The sequence below is a fragment of the Hoplias malabaricus genome, chromosome 3 (assembly GCF_029633855.1).
Source record: "Hoplias malabaricus isolate fHopMal1 chromosome 3, fHopMal1.hap1, whole genome shotgun sequence".
NCBI lineage: Eukaryota > Metazoa > Chordata > Actinopteri > Characiformes > Erythrinidae > Hoplias > Hoplias malabaricus.
Genome location: NC_089802.1, coordinates 51,516,252 through 51,535,488, shown reverse-complemented (window position 1 = coordinate 51,535,488; position 19,237 = coordinate 51,516,252). Strand labels below are relative to the sequence as shown.

The following is a 19,237-nucleotide window of genomic DNA, read 5'->3' as shown; positions in this document are numbered from 1 at the left end:
CATTAGGAATTAAATTAATAAGATTCAATGCAATTTATTACATTAGCAATATGAAAAATCACTGATTTAAATGAAAGAATCACAGTAAAAATAAGTGAACATTCGACATAACCTATATATACAGCAGAGATGATCTGTTTAATATCCTGCTAAAAAGTGCATCATATTTAGGTTCTAACAGAAGCTTCTTTTGTGAGACATGAATCATTTTTGTTATTCATCCACTAAGTCAGCAGGAGGGGGCATGAGTCCACGAGGGTTAAGATTTGCCACAAGACAAACATCATAACTGTCATGCATTATGGCTTGTTTGACCACCACAGTCCACTCATTCTCAAATGGATCCAGCTGCAGGATGTCCTTGGTGATAATGTCATGTCGATCTGGAGAGAAATACCATAATATATAAATATGCACAAAGTGATCTTTCATTTAATTTAATTTCTTAAGAGTCAAATCAAATTTATTTATACAGCGCCTTTTACAACTGACGTTGTCACAAAGCAGCTTCACATAGTTAGTATCAGAACAGAACATTTAAATCAAAGCCCAATGCGAGCAAGCCGAAGGCGACAGTGGCAAGGAAAAACTCCCTCGAGGCTGGAGGAAGAAACCTTGGGAGGAACCAAGACTCACAGAGGGGATCCACCATTCTCTGATTAAACTATAGATTGAATTTTAAATGATCACCAATTAAGTGTCACAAGAGTACATTACGTTTCTGAGCACTACAACATGAATGGCTTTGTGGAAGCTGTTTAGAAATAACAATTGTTTCTACATAATTACCTGCTCCTTTATAGTATCCGCATACATAAATTTTTCCATCCACTACACCAGCATTTGGTGCGTTGGTTCGCAGTGTTAGAAGGGGCCAGGGTAAAGGAGGACCATCTCTCCAGAAATCTCCATCAGGGTTGTATATCTCTACTGCGTCAAGGCAGCGACGTGACTGCCCACGATCCACACCCTCACACCCAATGCCACCTATAGAGACAAGTCAATACATAAACTGATTGCAAAAATGTATTCACTAATGATGTGATCAAAGAGCTTTTATCTACGTTTAAAACTTATGATGTGACCTGAAACAAAAATCTTTTGTATGGCAGAAATACACAGTCATATCAGGATATTATGAACACTTCCTGGTTTAATGCTCATTATCCATTCTCTTAGCGCCACTGACCAGGAGCATATTGTAGGTATAGACTGTACTATATCTGTTGTTCTGCATACCTCAGAACCACCACAGACAGGCATGATTTTGTTGGTGGTATGTACTCTGTGTTGTGCTGGTGCAAGTTGATCAAACACCATAGTGCTGCTGGATTTTTTTAAACCCTCAGTGTCACTGTTGGACTAAGGATAGTCCATCAATCAAGAATACCCAGCCAACAGTAGCATGTGTCCACTAATGAAGGACTAGAAGACGACCAACACAAACTGTGCAGCAACAGATGAGGTACTGAGGTACTGTCTGACTTTACATCTACAAGTTAGATCAATGAGGTAAAAGTGTCTGAAAGAGTGGATAGTGAGTGGACACTGTTAAAAAAAACAGCCTCTTTGCTATGTCTTACACACTCATACCAATGCAAAACTATATTGTAAGTGCTCTCTTGAATATTGAGGATCACGTAGAAGTACAAAGTGCTCCTGAATAGAGCCAAGAGAAAGGACAATGAGTGTAAAAATGGGGATAGTCATTATATTCTGATATGAATGTATTTTGTTTGTTTCTAGTAAGATATAAAGTTCTTGTTTGGAAGTAGTTGTTAGCCTTTAATACCAGGCTAAAATAAGCATGATATTTATCAGTATTAGCATGTTGCATAACACATAACCCTATGACCTTGTTTTAATAAGGGCTAGCAGCATTCTATTTAGAATGAGATTAATAAAGGCTAATTTCACTTTGTTTTAATTACTTATGCAGTCTTTACTGTAGTTCTTCAGTTAAAATAGCATTAATTGCAATATCTGTGGGATTTTCTTTAGTATTTTCCATTGAAAGTTTTGAAATACCAAATTTAATACCTATAACATAGATTTCACCATTGAGTGCAACTGCACTGCAGCGATATTTGGAATATTTCATTGGACAGAGCTCATTCCACTTATTAGTCTCGGGGTCATACTCCAGCAGGCGGTTACTCATACGATCAGGCTCCTCATCTGTGCGGTATGTCTGTCATTTGTTAGATGAGTCGCAACAGGTGCCGTTGGGTTGAGCAAAGAAAGAAAGATAGAAACAGAGTTGGATTACATACTGGCACAATTACTGTGTTCATCTCTCAGTGTGATTTTTTCCCTCTCATCTATTATAATACTTTATAATGCCTTATAATACAGCAGTGTTGTAAATCCCTTACTCATACACTACGTTTAAGCTCTCTCTGCTTTAGAACACCTGCCTTTAAACAAAGTAAGGGCTGTTTTTTATGTAGCTTGGTCAGGTAAAAAAGTCTTTACCTGTGGGGTCCGGCCCCCAATCACATAGAGACAATTTTTCATTCTGATTACACTGTGATAAGCCAAGGGCATGGGCAAAGGGGCAACACTGCGCCAAGGGCCGCCCTGTAAGCACCAGCGGTCTACACTGTTGGTGATGAGGTATTGGTTCTTCAGCTTCATCTGACCACCAATTAGATAAAGGTTATCCCCCAAAGAACTTAGTCCATATGAATCACGATATTCCGCTGAAGTCAAGTGCTTCCAACTTCCCTGGGCCTCTGTATTATACCTAAGATATGAAGTAAGATGCATAGTAGTTGTTATTTTACAAGGTATATGCAACATTGGATTTATGCTTACTACATTACTGAAGTTGAAATACCATGCAATACTGGATAAATGTTTAATTGCAAGAAATTGTGATTTTCCATAAAAAAGAGGAAATAGTCAAGGACTAGGCCTAATCACTGTCTGGGAAACCAACCCTACATGTGTTAAGTAATTATTATTATTTTTTTTTAATACTTAATGAAGACACATGTGAGTCTTACTTGAAAATCTCCACATTCCTCTCCTTCTGTCTAGCCATTCTTCGTGCTCCCAATTCTCCTGCCACAATGATATTGTTTCCTTCAGTGACAACCCCAGCGCAGACATATCCAAGTGCATCACCATAACGAGGAGAAGTGATGTAAAACGTGCGACCAGTGATGGGGGCATAGCAAAAGCTGCGATCTAAATAACTACCATACCGTGACCGTATTCCCCCGCTCTCATTGCCGATACAGAGCAGTAGATCAGTAGTCTCCATTCCATAGCGTAGCTTCAGTCGTCGTGGTGGAGCATCTGGATGCATGCCTGCTGCCTCCATTGCATCTTCTAACATCTGTAGACATTCTGCATTGGCCAGCAGGGTTGTGTTGCGCTTCAGGGTGTCCTTCAGGTAACTTACACTCACCATTGGAAGACGCACCTTCCTCAAAAGCTCAGGGAGGTGCTGGGCACGATTTTCTTCTTCTAGCCCTGGACCTATTGAGCGATGTTTTACCCATCGCATCACCACATCAAGAATGGTCTCCTCTCGGGTCACGTTCAGGTCATCTGAAGCCAATAATGCTCCTAGCTGGTGGGCCTCGAGATCCAACACTTCTTCACTCATACAGACTTCTGTGAAGTGCTGTCGAAGGTAACGCTGAGCTTGATCAGACAACTCCTCAGCTCCTAAGTCCCTGGCATAATAATAGATGCCCAAGCAGTTGGAGGCATCCATTTTGTCTGTCATGTAGGTTTGGCAGCGGCCAAAAACATCATCCATCTGTAGCAGAAAGGCAGCAACAGAAATGCCCTGGACATTGTCAGGGGTCAAAGGGAGTTTGGAGCTGTACATGTATTCCAACAAAAGGGCTAAGCTTTGAGCTGGCATGTCCCTCAGAAAAACCTGTCGATTGGCACTCTCACGCAGGCCACACGTGAACATAACACGGAAGTAGGGGCTGAATGCAGCAAGGACAGAACGGTGACATGGAAAACTGATACCTTCAGCAACTAGCACCACATCTGTCAACTGTTCAGCCTCTCGCATGCGATTCAGCTGGTCCAAAAGCACTAGTCCATGCTTAGCCCTCAGATCCATTGTGGTTATGCTGTTGTTTGGAAACTTCTTCCACCTTAAAAATGTTCTGAAAGCTTGACCAAGTGTCCTTTTAGCCCAAGAACATTCTATGGGTAATCTTTTAAAAAAATATAGGGAAGAAAATTATCTAGCAAAAACAAACACAGACTCAGTGTCAGCTATATGGCAATTCCAAGACACCAACGTGACTTTCAGTGCATGCTGTGTACATTTCATAGCATATGAAGTGAACATGAACATTGTTGTAGTTTCTAGTTTATAGTCATATACTGTATTTGTAAGGCACCTTCTGTTATGTCTACAAAAGTAAAACCAACCAAATGCTAGCAGTGTCAATATATACCAACAAACAACAAACCTATCAGTTAAATATGGATCACAGTCACTGCTGTTTCAAATTAAGTATTGACTACATACAGAAGCACCAGAGCTACAGGGTTAGATTAGCACATGCATTGATGAGTCGTACCAGATCACTGGCCTATTGTGGTCTTAGCCTTCTGGAGACAAGCTGTCCATTACCCACACTCCACACACAGACACATACACTCTGGCTCTGGCAAAGTGAGGAGAGAGAGTGCAAGAGAAATCTGTTTACACAACCCCCTCATGCCCCGTGCTGAGCAACATAGCTAATAATAGACCATGATGTGTCAAATAGCCAGTGGGTGAAACCGGGGAATGGAGAAAATAATGATTTCTAAAAAAGACTTGAAAGTATGCTTCTGGACCTGTTGTGGTCTGTAAAGATTTGTGATTACTTTAAATCTTCTGTTAGATGGTAAACGGACCTGCCTTAATGCTTGTATTCAGCTTTTTCATATGTCACATGTGTGCATGTGTGGAATGGCCTACAGGCTGTGGGGTATTTCGGTTCATATTTCACCCAATCATGTTTTTAAAGTGACAACAGCCTCTTTAGCATGAGCATTTGAGCATCTTTGTTATGTAAGCATTTTTGCATTTGATGAAAAATCAATAGTGTAATACACGTGATATATTCCTAACTATAAAAAAAGTAATCGTATATTTCTGACACAACAGTTAGGAGAAACAGGCAAGTTGTGAATTTGCAGATTGCTAGCTTTTGTGGATTGAGTAAAGCGTTTATGCTGACAAATCAAATTTTATCAAATTAAATTACATCCCGATTACACAGCAGCTCATTCAGTGTCATATATCACAGGGTTGATCTAGGCCTCATTCTTCTTAGCTATATTCTAATTAGTATGTTGTGTAGCAACATGAAAACAAGTCACAAGTATTCTTTATTTATTTTGGTTTAAAATAATTATAATATTACATTTGGAGGCCATCTTTATTTTTTTTATCCAAACAAACATTACAGTCTTGGAAAATTAATATCTCCTTTACAGATAAAGAGGCCATTAAAGCTGTAACTCTGTAAAGCATATGAATAAACATACAAGTATTGCAGTTAGATGTGAAAAACAGTTATGTGCAAAAGAACTCTTAGGTTAAGACTTTCAGAAATAAAGATGGGGAGAGGTTCACCATTCTGTGATGGACACAATGGACAAACAGTGTGAAACACTAGTGAAACAGTGAAAAAACAATATAATATTTTCAATATAATATACCAAAAAACAAAAGCCTGGGGATTCCTTCATGTAAAAAAATAATATCATTCAATGATTCAGATTGTCCAGAGAAATCTGTGTATGGGGGGAACAAGACCCAAAACCAATATTGGCTATCTGTGATCATCAGGCCCTAAGGCACTGAATTAAACATTTAATTTTTGTAGTGAAAATCACTGCATGGGCTCAGAAAAATTAACCAAAAACATTGCGTGTCATTCTTAAATGCAAGTTAAATCTCACAAATGCAAATACATACATACACACATTCTTCAATGCTCAGGACTACCACAGTGCAGGTATGATTTGGGTGGTAGATCATTCTCAGTGCAGCAGTGATACTGATGTGGTGGTGTTTGTTAGTGTATGTTGTGGTGGTACAAGTGGATCAGACACAGCAATGGCTGACAGTGGTCACATTATAAGAATAATATGTTAGTCCCTCATATTCTGAAAAGGAAACTGTTATATATAAGTGTTATGTGTAGGAAGAACTGTATATTCTGTTGAGCATATTTTAGAGAATTGCTTTTCTTTCTATTGTTTTTTTTTCTTTCAGAAATGCATATCAGATTTGACCTGTTTGTGCTGGTTAGAAAATACCTTGCTGCTCTTGATCAATACATATAGGAAGACAAATGAAGCCCTGAGTTAATGAAATGAACGGCCAAACCCTGCTCTCAAGAATAATAAGTAAGGAAATTTTAAGGATTAAGTAATCAGCAGTTTGCAGACAATAGTTCGCTCACTATGGAGGCTAACCTTTAAACAGACAGTCCAATTATTAATGAAAATATTAACCAGGGACCGCTTTGCCCTTGGAAAAAAATGTTTATGGAATAACCTAACAATTAAACATCCTGTGCTTAATGAACAATCCATTCAATCCATAGGTGTAAATGTTCCAAAAAAATGTGGGAATATGTGTTTATATATAAAAAATAAAAAAATCCCACAGAGTGTTTGCAGTGCTCCATGCTAATGACACTGAAAGTTGTCTATAGTAGTGAATAACCAGATTCCAGAATAAGGTTTTAAAGCCTCTCAGAGGTACCTCACAGAAAGTTATTACACTAAATGCTTATGAGAAAATGTATGCCTCAGGCATAATTTTGCAAACCATCTTTTAGGACTGGCTTATAACACACACTTACACAAACACACTCATGCATGTATAGTAGCTGGTATATATGGGGTTATTTAAAATTCACTCATAGCATAGAGTTATATAAATAGTGTTTAGTTTATCTAATTGTGTTCCATTTTACCATTATCAGCAATAAATACAAAATCTCAGATGACACCTTTTTACTTGTCATTTGGCTAGTAACTTCAGTGTCTAAATTCGTAGATATTACAACTCTTGATTCCTGTCTTTTAATCTAAAAAGAAAAATGAGTCAGTAAATCTCTACAATGCAGTGTGATATAATGAAACATCCTGAATGACTTTGTCTGCATTTTAATAATTGAATTTTGCCAAATAAATTCTCTTTTAATATACACAGGCTGTTTTATACTTACTTTTTTGGGAAGTATGGACATTTATAGATTAATAGATAAATACTTGTTTGTTTCCTGTAATGAGATTATGAATTACCCATGTCCTTTGTCCAAATCATGTATTACTCAACACAGTTTGTTACCGGAGTGGAAAATGCTCTCAGTGCAGCTGACAAGGGGCAGACAAACCAGTGGAAACTAATAAGAGAAAAGGCTGATTCAGCATAAGAAATGAATTAGGAATATATTGTACCTCAATCATTTAATAATTAATTGCTTTAATATCTGCATGTCAGGTTTATAATAAGAGACATTCATTCACTAAATATTGTTGTTAAATTGTCTTATTCATAGTTTATTAATTTGCATATTAGATATTGTCTTTAATTAATGGTTAGCTAAAAGTACATCCCCTTTCACTATGAACCACCTCCTTTTTATTTAAAGTGTCTGTGAGTGTGACTCACATTTAGACTACACCTTTTTACACTATACCTCTTAAGAACAAATAGCATTAACATAGGCAGTCTACAAGGGAAAGAAGACTGCGGTCTGTGTTAGCTCTGTATTAGGCTTTTGCAAGTATGGTCACTGGAAGAAATGGCGGTAGTTACCGTGTGGAAAGAGAGATCCTGGATGAAGAGAGACTGGAGGAGCTGTCTCAGAGACTCAACATCTCACAAAGACGCACTCCACTCTCCTATCGTCTGAAGAATGCAATCAGGTTAGTTTGGTGAACTTTTGTGCGCTAAGAAATGTAACCTGTGTTATTCAGAATCATCTGTGTTATCATATCCATGTAAATATATTTAAGGAGGCACAAAGCCAACAGGACCCTGATATTCTGGGTTCAGTCTTTGCTTCTTTTTTGGGTGTCTGTGAGGTGTTCCTTGGGTTCTCACAGTGTTCAGATGTGTTCAGATTAAACCACCAGTCCGAAAACACATGTCGGTAGGTTGACTGGCTATATTAAATTGTTCACAGGTGTGAGTGAATGAATGAGTGTGTGATAACCTTTGTGTTACATTTAATTACACTGTGTGTGTATCTGAGCAACATTTATCAGGGTTATCACATGGTGGTGTGTCCATCTTGTCATTAATGTTATGTTTCTCATAGCACTGATTTATTCTTTCACCTGTCTCTCCTTCTGTCAGGTGTTCTATTCCTTCACTGAAGCGCAGGGTGGTGGGATGTTTGCCGGTGCTGTACTGGTTGCCTCGTTATTCCATTTGGGATTATGGCATGCCTGACCTTGTCTCTGGGATCAGTGTGGGCATCATGCACCTGCCACAGGGTACAAGCACACTGAAATTAAAGGCTGTTCTTGGATTATTTCACTGACCCAGTTCTTATGCTGGCACAGAAATCCATAAAACTAAAAGTCGCTTCTTCTCTGTCAGTGCTGTTCTGTATTAATGGATATGACTGAGCTATACACTGATCAGCCAAAATATTAAAAAAGACCTCCTTGTTTCTATACTCATTAATTTTATCTGCTTCCTTTACTATTGAGGTGCATTTGACAACGATAAAGTCCATTTGTTCCTCTGCATATTTTGTTAGTCCCTAACTCTCCCGAACCCCAAATAATATCTGCTTTGTCTTGGTCTTTTGGGGGTCTTTACCACTGAAGAACAGAACCAAAATGGACTGACAAAGTATGCAGCAAAATGATGCACCACAGCTACCAGTATGGCCACTAGAAACCAGAGTGTAGAGTATAGGAGGTTATTATAATGCTATGGCTGAACAGTGAATAATTTAACTTCACCATCATGTTTAATGTTAATGTTGATGTTGTGTATGTATGTGTGTGTTTTTTTTTTGTAGGAATGGCCTATGCTTTGTTGGCTTCTCTGCCTCCTGTGTTTGGACTCTACACCTCTTTTTATCCAGCTCTTGTATATTTCTTCTTTGGATCTTCCAGGCACATTTCTATAGGTAAGGATACATTTAAAAATCATATATAAAAAAATCAAGTAAATTTCAATGTGCAATAATGTCTTTCCTTGAATTTGAGCGAAATGAATTTACATATGCTATCTAGCATTTGGAATTTCCCCTTTTGTCCCAATTTGAATAGTTTAATATGCAGATACCACAAAGACCATTATGGCAAACATTTTTGTAGGTTGTAACTGTAACTGTAAACATTTAGGATATGTTTGTGTACCCTGGCCTTACCCACCTCTTTGTACATGTGTTTGTGTGTGTGTGTGTGTGTGTGTATTTGTGTGTGTAGGCACATTTACAGTTCTGAGTATTATGGTGGGGGGTGTTACTGAGAGATTGGCTCCAGATGCACAATTCCTAATCATTAATGGCATGAATTTAACAGTGGGGTTGGACACCACAGCTAGAGATCTGTACAGAGTGCAGGTCGCTGCTGCTACTACGGTACTGGCAGGATTAATACAGGTCTGTCCATGACTCTTACTTCTATATGCAAAATGTTTTACACATGCATCACACTTTTAGACCTCTAAAGTTGGCATCATGTCCATATTAGAAAATCCAGGTCTAAGCTCTAGTGTGAATTGTAAAATATAATTACAATATGTATAATTTAAGTTTACAATGTGTAATTATAATTTGTATAATAAAATATGACGGCACGGTGGCGCAGCAGGTAGTGTCGCAGTCACACAGCTCCAGGGGCCTGGAGGTTGTGGGTTCGATTCCCGCTCCGGGTGACTGTCTGTGAGGAGTTGGTGTGTTCTCCCCGTGTCCGCGTGGGTTTCCTCCGGGTGCTCCGGTTTCCTCCCACAGTCCAAAAACACACGTTGCAGGTGGATTGGCGACTTGAAAGTGTCCGTAGGTGTGAGTGAATGTGTGTGTGTCTGTGTTGCCCTGTGAAGGACTGGCGTCCCCTCCAGGGTGTATTCCCGCCTTGCGCCCAATGATTCCAGGTAGGCTCTGGACCCCCCGCGACCCTAGAATTGGATAAGCGGTTACAGATAATGGATAATGGATAATAAAATATTTTATAGAACAAATCAAGATGTTAAAATCTTCAATACACTTCAAAACCAAGCAGTGTAATAATGTAATATGGATGTCTAAATTAGATATTGTCCAGAAATAACTTTTCTAAATCTATATCTATATCTACATACAAAATATAAGGGAATTAACATATAAATTTGTTTCTTCGTCAGGTGATTCTAGGCTTGGTGCAGTTTGGCTTTGTGGGTACATATCTGTCAGAGCCTTTAGTGAGAGGGTACACCTCAGCAGCTGCAGCACATGCTGTAGTGGCACAGATAAAATACATCTTTGGACTGTCTCCTACCCGTTACAGTGGACCGCTCTCACTGCTGTATGTAAGTACTAAAGCATGGCATAACAAACCAACAACAACACCGTTTTGAGAATGCTTATACTCCTTTTTCTATGTGCAGACACTGGTGGACGTATGTTCGCTTCTGCCCAATACACATTTGCCCACTGTGCTGGTCAGTGGGGTGTCCATCATAGTCCTCATCACAGCTAAAGAATTGAACAACAAATTCAGGAAAAAACTGCCTGTGCCCATACCAGTGGAGCTTATTGTTGTATGTTGTATTTCTAATTAAAATTGTCTTTATTTCTTGTTGAATACACACATATATATATATATATATATATATATATCATGATTTTCCTTTAAAAATCATTGGTTGTTCGGGCCAGCAATTTCAGTTAAATATATCATGAAGCAGACGGACACAGTAATATTTGATAAGTGAAATGAAGTTTATAGGATTTACAGAAAGTGTGCAATAATAATTTAAACAAAATTAGGCAGGTGCATAAATGTGGGCACTCTTGTTGTTTTATTGATTTGAAAACCTTTAGCACTAATTATTGGAACACAAAATTTTGTTTCGTAAGCTCATTGACTCTTGACCCACATACACAGGTGAATCAAATTATGAGAAAGGGTTAATGTGGTCAATTGAAAGTTTGTCTTCTCTTTGCACCTTCCCTGAAGAGTGGTAACATGGGAGTCTCAAAACAACTCTCAAATGACCTGAAAACAAAGACAGTTCAACATCATGGTTTAGGGGAATGTTACAAAAAGATATCTCAGAGATTTCAGCTGTCAGTTTCCCCTGTGAGGAACATAGTGAGGAAATGGAAGAACACAGGCAGTTCTAGTTAAGGCCTGAAGTGGCAGGCCAAGAAAAATCTCATATAAGCAGAGGCGAAGGATGGTGAGAACAGTCATAGTCAACCCACAGACCAGTCCCAAAGACCTACAACATCATCTTGCTGCAGATAGTGTCACTGTGCATCGTTCAACTATTCAGCGCACTTTGCACCAGGAGAGGCTGTATGGGAGAGTAATGCAGACGCCACAAACAGAGTCCCTTGAGGTATGCTAAAGCACATGTGGACAAGCCAGCTTCATTTTGGAATAAGGTGCTGTGGACTGATGAAAATAAAATTGAGTTATTTGGACATAATAAGGGGAGGTATGCATGGTGGAAAAAGAACACAGCATTCCAAGAAAAACACTTGCTACCCACAGTAAGATTTGGTGGTGGTTCCATCATGCTGTGGGGCTGTGACCAGTGCAGGTACTGGGACTCTTGTTAAAGTTGAGGGTTGCATGGTTTCCAGTCAATATCAGCAGATTCTTGAGAACAATGTTCAAGAATGAGTGACAAGTTGAAGTTGCGCCAAGGCTGGATACTCCAATAAGACAAAGACCCTAAACACTGCTCAAAATCTACAAAGGCATTCATGCAGAGGAACAATACAACATTCTTGAATGGCCATCTCAGTCCCCAGACATGAATATTTTTGAAAATCTGTAGTGTGATTTAAAGCGAGCTGTCCGTGTTCAGAAACCATCAAACCTGACTGAACTGGAGATGTTTTATGAAGAAGAACGGTCCAAAATACCTTCCACCAGCATCCTTCAACCAAAACTAATTTTGTTTAAATAATTATTGCACAATTTCTAAATCCTATAAACTTAATTTAGCTGCTCAAATATCACTTCGTCTGCTATATGATATATTTGACTGAAATTGCTAATCTGAACAACCAATGCTTTAAAAAAGAAAATTCTGAAAATGATCAGGTTTGCCCAAACTTTGTGTGTGTGTTTGGAAGAAAATAAAATCATCTGTATATATAACAGATCAATAGTACGACTCAGATCACGCAACAGTGTATATTTTTTTACTTTAGATTGTGGTGGGAACTGTAATATCATACTACACTCATCTAAATGAGACCTATAATATTTCAATAGTAGGGGAGATCCCCAGTGGGTGAGTTTTTTGATTGTTTGTTTTGAAAAATATATATGTCATCTTTATTTTTCATAATGCTTTAATTCATATCAACGTAATCACAATTTCTTTTTTTTTTTTTAATCACTCAGTCTTCAACCCCCCACCCTGCCAAACACTAACATCTTTGGTGAGGTGGTTGTCGATGCTTTTGCCTTGGCTATTGTGGGCTATGCCATCTCTATCTCGTTGGGCAAAACATTTGCTCTCAAACATGGTTATAAGGTGGACAGCAATCAGGTGAGACACAGATCAGACACAGGATATGGGGAGTAATATCTTATTAGTTAAATATACATTTTTGTAACATAATATATCTGAAATAAAAATCATTAAAATAATAATTTAAAAAATCCTTTTAATAAAAAACAGACTTGTATATTTTACATTGTGTTGAAAAATGTTTTAACCATTAAAATTCAAACAGACAAAATATACAGTGAATTGTAACTGGTTTCTTTCTGACAATTTTCCAGGAGCTAGTGGCTCTGGGGCTCAGTAATACAGTTGGAGGGTTCTTCCATTGTTACTCTGTCTGTGCCTCAATGTCTCGCAGCCTCGTTCAGGAGACCACTGGAGGCAAAACACAGGCAAGACATACCATAGAGAGAGAGAGAGAGAGAGAGAGAGAGAGAGAGAGAGAGAGAGAGAGAGAGAGAAAGAGAGATTGATTCATAGATTCATCAAATATAAAAGCTTACATTTTGCTGTACCATGTTGCTATAGATGGCAGGTGTCGCATCAGCAGTGATTGTGTTGGTGACTGTGTTGAAGTTGGGCCCACTGTTTCAGGAACTGCCCAAGGTAGGACTTAATGATCTATCATAAATCTAAGACTTGGATTGCTGGGATGTAAAAAGAAAAGTTAGTTTTTAGACCAGAAACGTTATGAGTATTGTCAAATATTACCCATATAAAGGTGGCAAGATGAAGTCAAAATTATACTTAAAAATGGAAAAGAGACTGAGCAAAAACCTGCTACCACATTTTAACCACAATCAAATAAAGTACACATTCTGTGTCTGATTACTGAATATACAGCATCTGATTTCACAGCTGTGTGTGTGTGTTTGTAGGCAGTGCTTTCTGCCATTGTCTTTGTGAACTTGAAGGGGATGTTCAAACAGTACGCTGACATTGTCTCACTGTGGAAAAGCAGCAAAATTGATCTGGTAGGATGCAAGCATTTATTTTATCTTTGATTTACCTCCTTCCTATATAGGGAATATATAGCATTGTTTTATTTTTTTACCCAATCATTCATTCATTTTCTGTAACCGCTTGTCCAGTTCAGTGTCGCGGTGGGTCCAGTTCCTACTTGGAATCACTGGGCGCAAGGCAGGAACACACCCTGTATTAATGTATTAAAATGTATTAAGTTTCATGTATTATTAATTTGGTGGCACGGTGGTGCAGCAGGTAGTGTCACATAGCTCCAGGGACCTGGAGGTTGTGGGTTTGATTCCCGCTCCGGGTGACTGTCTGTGAGGAGTTGGTGTGTTCTCCCCGTGTCTGCGTGGGTTTCCTCTGGGTGCTCCGGTTTCCTCCCACAGTCCAAAAACACACGTTGGTAGGTGGATTGGCGACTCAAAAGTGTCCGTAAGTGTGAGTGTGTGAGTGAATGTGTGTGTGTGTGTCTGCGTTGCCCTGTGAATGACTGACACCCCCTCCAGGGTTTATTCCCGCCTTGCGCCCGATGATTCCAGGTAGGCTCTGGACCCCCCGCGACCCTAAAATTGGATAAGCGGTTACAGATAATGGATGGATGGATGAATGAATATTATTATTTTGCTATAAATATTTGATGTAAGACACTAGGTTATGAAACTGGGAAATGTTACATAATAAAATGGGTTGGGTAAATTATGTACCCTGAATGTATTTAACATGTTGAGTAATTAATCTGTATGTCAGTTTCTATTATTTTTGCATCTGCTGCATTGTGTATTTCTTCCATGTAGTTGGTGTGGATAGTGACATGGGTGTCCACTGTCCTCTTTAATCTGGACATGGGTCTGGGAGCCTCCATTAGCTTTGCCCTTCTCACTGTTATCCTTAGGACACAAAGGTTTGACTCATACTTCCTTTTCTTTTTCATACTTTTTAAGACTCTTTATCCATGTCCAGATCTTAAGATTTAATACAAAATTGTTATACTTCACCACTCTACACAATGTGTTGTCCTTTAGTTTCCTTATCTAATTATTTTTACATGACTGGTTCCCCCTCTTAAGGCCCAGGTATTCTGTGTTGGGGCATCTTCCTGGCACTGAGCTTTATTTGGACATGGAAACACACACCGAGGTGATACTCGTTTAAATCTGTGTGATATGTGATAAAAAAAATTAAAAACAAGATGCACTGCATCTTTGTTTGAATTTATTTATCTGTCTGACAGGTCAGGGAGGTACCAGGCATAACCATATTTCGCTCTTCAGCCACTGTGTACTTTGCTAATGCTGAACTCTACCTGGAAGCGCTCAAACAAAAGGTGTGAGCTTTTTCTAATAGTAAGATAATGCACTGGTGTCCACCCCTGCCCCCAAAACACACATACTTGTATCTGTAATATTTATGTCACAATATTTTTCATATACCAGTAACATGAGTATGGATGTTTTACTCTTTTACATTTGTGGTGGTTGTGATTACAGAGTGGCTTGGACATCACTAAAATGATCACTTATAAGCGTAGACAAGAAGCCAAGCAGAGAAAAAGAGAGAGGAGAGCTGCAAGAAGAGCAAGAAGAGAAGCAAAACGACAGGTCAGGATATTACAAAATACTCATTTAAAGGAGTCTAACTTCCTGAAGATCGCTCCACAAACAACAAATATAGTCAATCATATAAATGTAAATTACATCAATATTATTTGAATAAGATTTTACTTTTCCAAAAATATTTAAAACTTACTGATCTTCATGTATGATTCAGAATTTGCTTTTGACTACTCAGTCTTACTAACTTGAATGTTAAAAATGTCTACATTGTACCGATTCACTATCTCTTATTTTCTGTATGAAGAAACAAGCTCTTAGAGCAGCATCTCAGAGAGCCAAAGGGAGCGTGTTCTCAGTTGAAGAAAAGATGGGACAGTTGAAAGAAATGAGCGGGGACATTGTTCAAGAAGAGAATTTAAGCTGGAAGGTGCGTGAAAACAGTACAGTGTTTGTTATGCCCGAGACACCACGAAACAGCTGGGTATACCTGAAAGGCACGGACCCCGAGACCACTACACTTGGGTCAATGTCAGATTTACAGGATGGGGATATCACTACATTAGAATCCAGCAGTGAGGATACATTCAGCAGGGATCTGGAGAGAGTTTCACTGGGATCACTGGGTAAATGGACATGGGATATTCACTCTATCATTCTGGACCTTTCTCCAGCCAACTTCATTGATATAGTGGCCATAAAAACGCTGAGAAATGTGAGTCATGACTTGAAATGGAACTTTAATATATTAATGAATAATTAAGGTTTATGTGCAATTTTTAAATGTAATATTCTAATTATTTTTTGTTTAGATTTCTATTAATATAGTATACACATTTTTAGATTGTAGTTTTTGTTTCTGCTTTTTTATTGATATGTGCCTTGCTCTACCTCTGCTGCTGTAACATTGTAAATTTCCCCACTGTGGGATTATTAAAGGATTATTTTATCTAATCTACATTTACATTTACATTTATGCATTTGGCAGACGCTTTTATCCAAAGCGACTTACAAAAGATCTAATACATGTACATAAATATATATGATTATTATTTTATATATGATATATAAAATAAAGAATGTAGAACATAAAACTGACAGCAATTCAAATGTCTCTCCATTGTTGAAACAGATATACCATGATTTTGGGGAAATTGATGTTGATATATACATGGCAGGCTGTCAAGGTGAGCATGACTTGATTTGTATTTTGGGTTTTTATAGGCAATATGACAAAGTATTGAGTTTTTCTTGCTATTCATTTCCTGTTTAAACATTGTTTCAAAATTCTTTCAAAGTTTTCATGATTATGATAGTATGTAATCTGCCAGCAAACCTACAGAGGTTTAACCTACTAATTTGCTAGTATAGTACCCTATAGCTTGGAACGGGGGAGGCAAACTCAGAGGAATTTGGGATGGAGTTGGGAGCGACTTGATTGTCACACAGATTACGTGAGGTTGAAGGGTATAAATAGGCCTGGGGGGAGGAGCATGGGCATGGCCCAACTCCCAAAATACTCTTGTAGTATAACTCCAATTATAGACAAACTGATAACATGTCCCTCAATACAACAAAAATTCATGGGCTCTAATTAGTGTTAAATAAGGGAAAAAATGTGTTAATTAGGGTTCAAGCACTCTAAATAAGTGCATAGGACCCTATTGCTTTTGTTCAGATTTTTCTTATTATTATTATTGTTGTTTTTGTTGTTTTTACTCTAGCCCCAGTGGTGGAACAGCTGGAGCAAGGTGGGTTCTTTTCAGACATCAGCAAAGACAGTCTCTTCGCTACAGTGCATGATGCAGTGCTGTACTGCCTCAACAATCGTGGAGCAGGAACTCTGCCAAGCATTGAAATAACAAGCTATGAAAAAAGAGTGGTGAGCTCTACAGACCTACAAACACAGACTTACCCACATACAGCCTGTGTTGTACAGCAACTAAATTGCCTAAGCAACTAATTGTTTAATATTAATTGCCTAAGGCCATAGACCTGCAATAAAATTCTAATAGGTAAACACCAACAAAACAATAAAAAAAACCCTCATGGCCAGGCAGTGTTAAGTTGTATTAATGAAAACTATAATGAAATATTGGTTAATGATCTAATTTTCATAATAAAAACTAGAATAGAAGTAAATAAGAAGAACATCTGATGACGAGAACTATGATGAAATAGTTTGTACTTTTCATCAGTGAAAAAAAAAAAGTCTGTTTGTTATTTTTATGGCAACAACACTCGAAGGACGGTTGTGAGTTTACTCCACTTCACTATCTAGTTCGACTTTATACTAGCGTTCTCCAAGTGAACAGAGATACAGCTCAGCGGGACGGTTCCACAACCAGACTGTGAAATTAACAGTAGATGTTTCAGAGTAATATCTGCCCCATGTTGTTGGACTATGGTGAAAGAAGAGGGGTTTTTTAAGATAAAAATAATTGACTCATATCATTAACAAAATGTATTCACACTTTTAAAATAAACCCTCTGTCTTCCCCATGCTCATGCCACATAGCGGCAGACACTGCAATGTTTTCCTTGTGCCATGTGTAAAATGATTTCTCTAAACAGGAAACATTGGAAAATATGAACACACATATTAAAGTACTTAGTAGGAGTAGACTTCCAAAGAATAATTTCCATGAGCATCTAGCATCTGATCAGCTGTTGGCCAATGATTCATGGAGTTGAAATTCTTGGAGTTGACTCAGTCTTGGTTTGCAAGCATCTTCTGCAGTTCAATTTGAGCTTACAATGTTAATGCTACATAAATGCAAAGTGTGAAAAAGCAGCCAAATTCCTTTCGTCATCTTGGATGTTAATATGGCTTTAAATGTAACATGACTTTTTAAGTTATTGTTTATGAAATTGTTTGAAACTGTTGTTTGTAAAGACAAAGAAGGTTTAGAAGGGTTTTAGCAACTCATTACTGAAGGAAGTCATAGCTTTACACCACAAACCATGTTAAACAATACTATCAAATTCTAAAAAAAAGTGTGTTTCAGATAACTCCCTAACATTGCTCCCTAAAAACATAATGGGTAAAAGGTTAAGCTTAAGATGATTGCAAAATGACAAATAAACAAATAAAGTGGCTTCAAGCATGTTATATATACTTGGCTATAGTGTGAAATTCAATTAGTTAAATTAAGAAAAACTAATGTCTGATACAGAAGAACAAATATTCTTGACTGTAATATAGGTACATTACAATGTAGGATTTTAATCATGTCATTTTGGGCATAATCATCTTGGGTCATCTTTATATGTAAAAATAAGTGTTAATATAAATGAAATGTTTATAATAGAGAATGTGCATAATGTTTAAATGTGTTTATGTCTACAATTTGTCATTGCAGGATATGAGCACCACCAAACTATGAGAGTTTGTCCTATCTACATTTCCTGCCGTCTATTCCAGTCACACACTTTTGCAACTCGGGCAGATTTCAGCATTAATATATGACTGGGATGACTATGTAATATCTTAATACTAATAGAATCTTTCAATGCTACTGTTCATAATATAAATGTATTTATATTTAGCAGTTCACTGCTCATTAACAGATACTTGTATGTTATATTTACATAAACAATGAGGAAGCTCATATTTGGGGCTGGTCCCTGACATTTGTGAATTATATATTACATTTAAGCCCTTGCAGTGAAGAATCATATATCAACCATTTTCGTCTTTAATAGCACTTCATGCGTTTCCAGTCTTAGCAGTGGTGATAAACAGCATTTCATTTTGAAAATGTGTTTAAATTGAAAACTACAGCCTAATAATCAGGAGAAGCTGTAGTAACAACTTTATTTTAAGTAGATGGAATCAAATAATGCCTTTTAAGGCTTAAGAGGTGTTCAAAATGTTTCACATATATGGTTAATTTGTTGCAAGGGCTAATTTATTAGAGAAGTGAATATTCATATGTATATGGATTTGCAATATATGTTAGGTTCCATAAATGTATTTGGGAGTATATATAATAAGATATATATTTAATTATTGTAGCACACACACAAATTATATTTA

At 37.7% G+C, this 19,237-nt stretch overlaps 2 protein-coding genes across 2 annotated transcripts; one reads left to right on the top strand and one right to left on the bottom strand.

The window, feature by feature from the left end:
- Window positions 1-213: 213 nt before the first annotated feature.
- On the bottom strand, window positions 214-4,090 carry kbtbd12 (kelch repeat and BTB (POZ) domain containing 12). The gene is made up of 5 exons (XM_066662737.1): window positions 3,009-4,090; window positions 2,476-2,746; window positions 2,041-2,191; window positions 790-987; window positions 214-383 (listed from the first exon to the last, which is right to left on the bottom strand). The coding sequence occupies exons 1-5, from the start codon at window positions 4,088-4,090 to the stop codon at window positions 214-216; spliced, it is 1,872 nt and encodes a 623-aa protein (XP_066518834.1).
- A 3,687-nt stretch (window positions 4,091-7,777) lies between these two features.
- slc26a6l1 (solute carrier family 26 member 6, like 1) lies at window positions 7,778-19,021 on the top strand. Its single transcript, XM_066664821.1, has 19 exons — window positions 7,778-7,917; window positions 8,351-8,490; window positions 9,027-9,137; window positions 9,439-9,614; window positions 10,355-10,519; window positions 10,598-10,750; window positions 12,378-12,460; window positions 12,574-12,721; window positions 12,958-13,071; window positions 13,208-13,285; window positions 13,558-13,653; window positions 14,443-14,549; window positions 14,716-14,785; window positions 14,880-14,972; window positions 15,136-15,246; window positions 15,506-15,913; window positions 16,331-16,385; window positions 16,923-17,080; window positions 18,561-19,021. The coding sequence occupies exons 1-19, from the start codon at window positions 7,778-7,780 to the stop codon at window positions 18,582-18,584; spliced, it is 2,430 nt and encodes an 809-aa protein (XP_066520918.1). The 3' UTR covers window positions 18,585-19,021.
- Window positions 19,022-19,237: the final 216 nt, after the last annotated feature.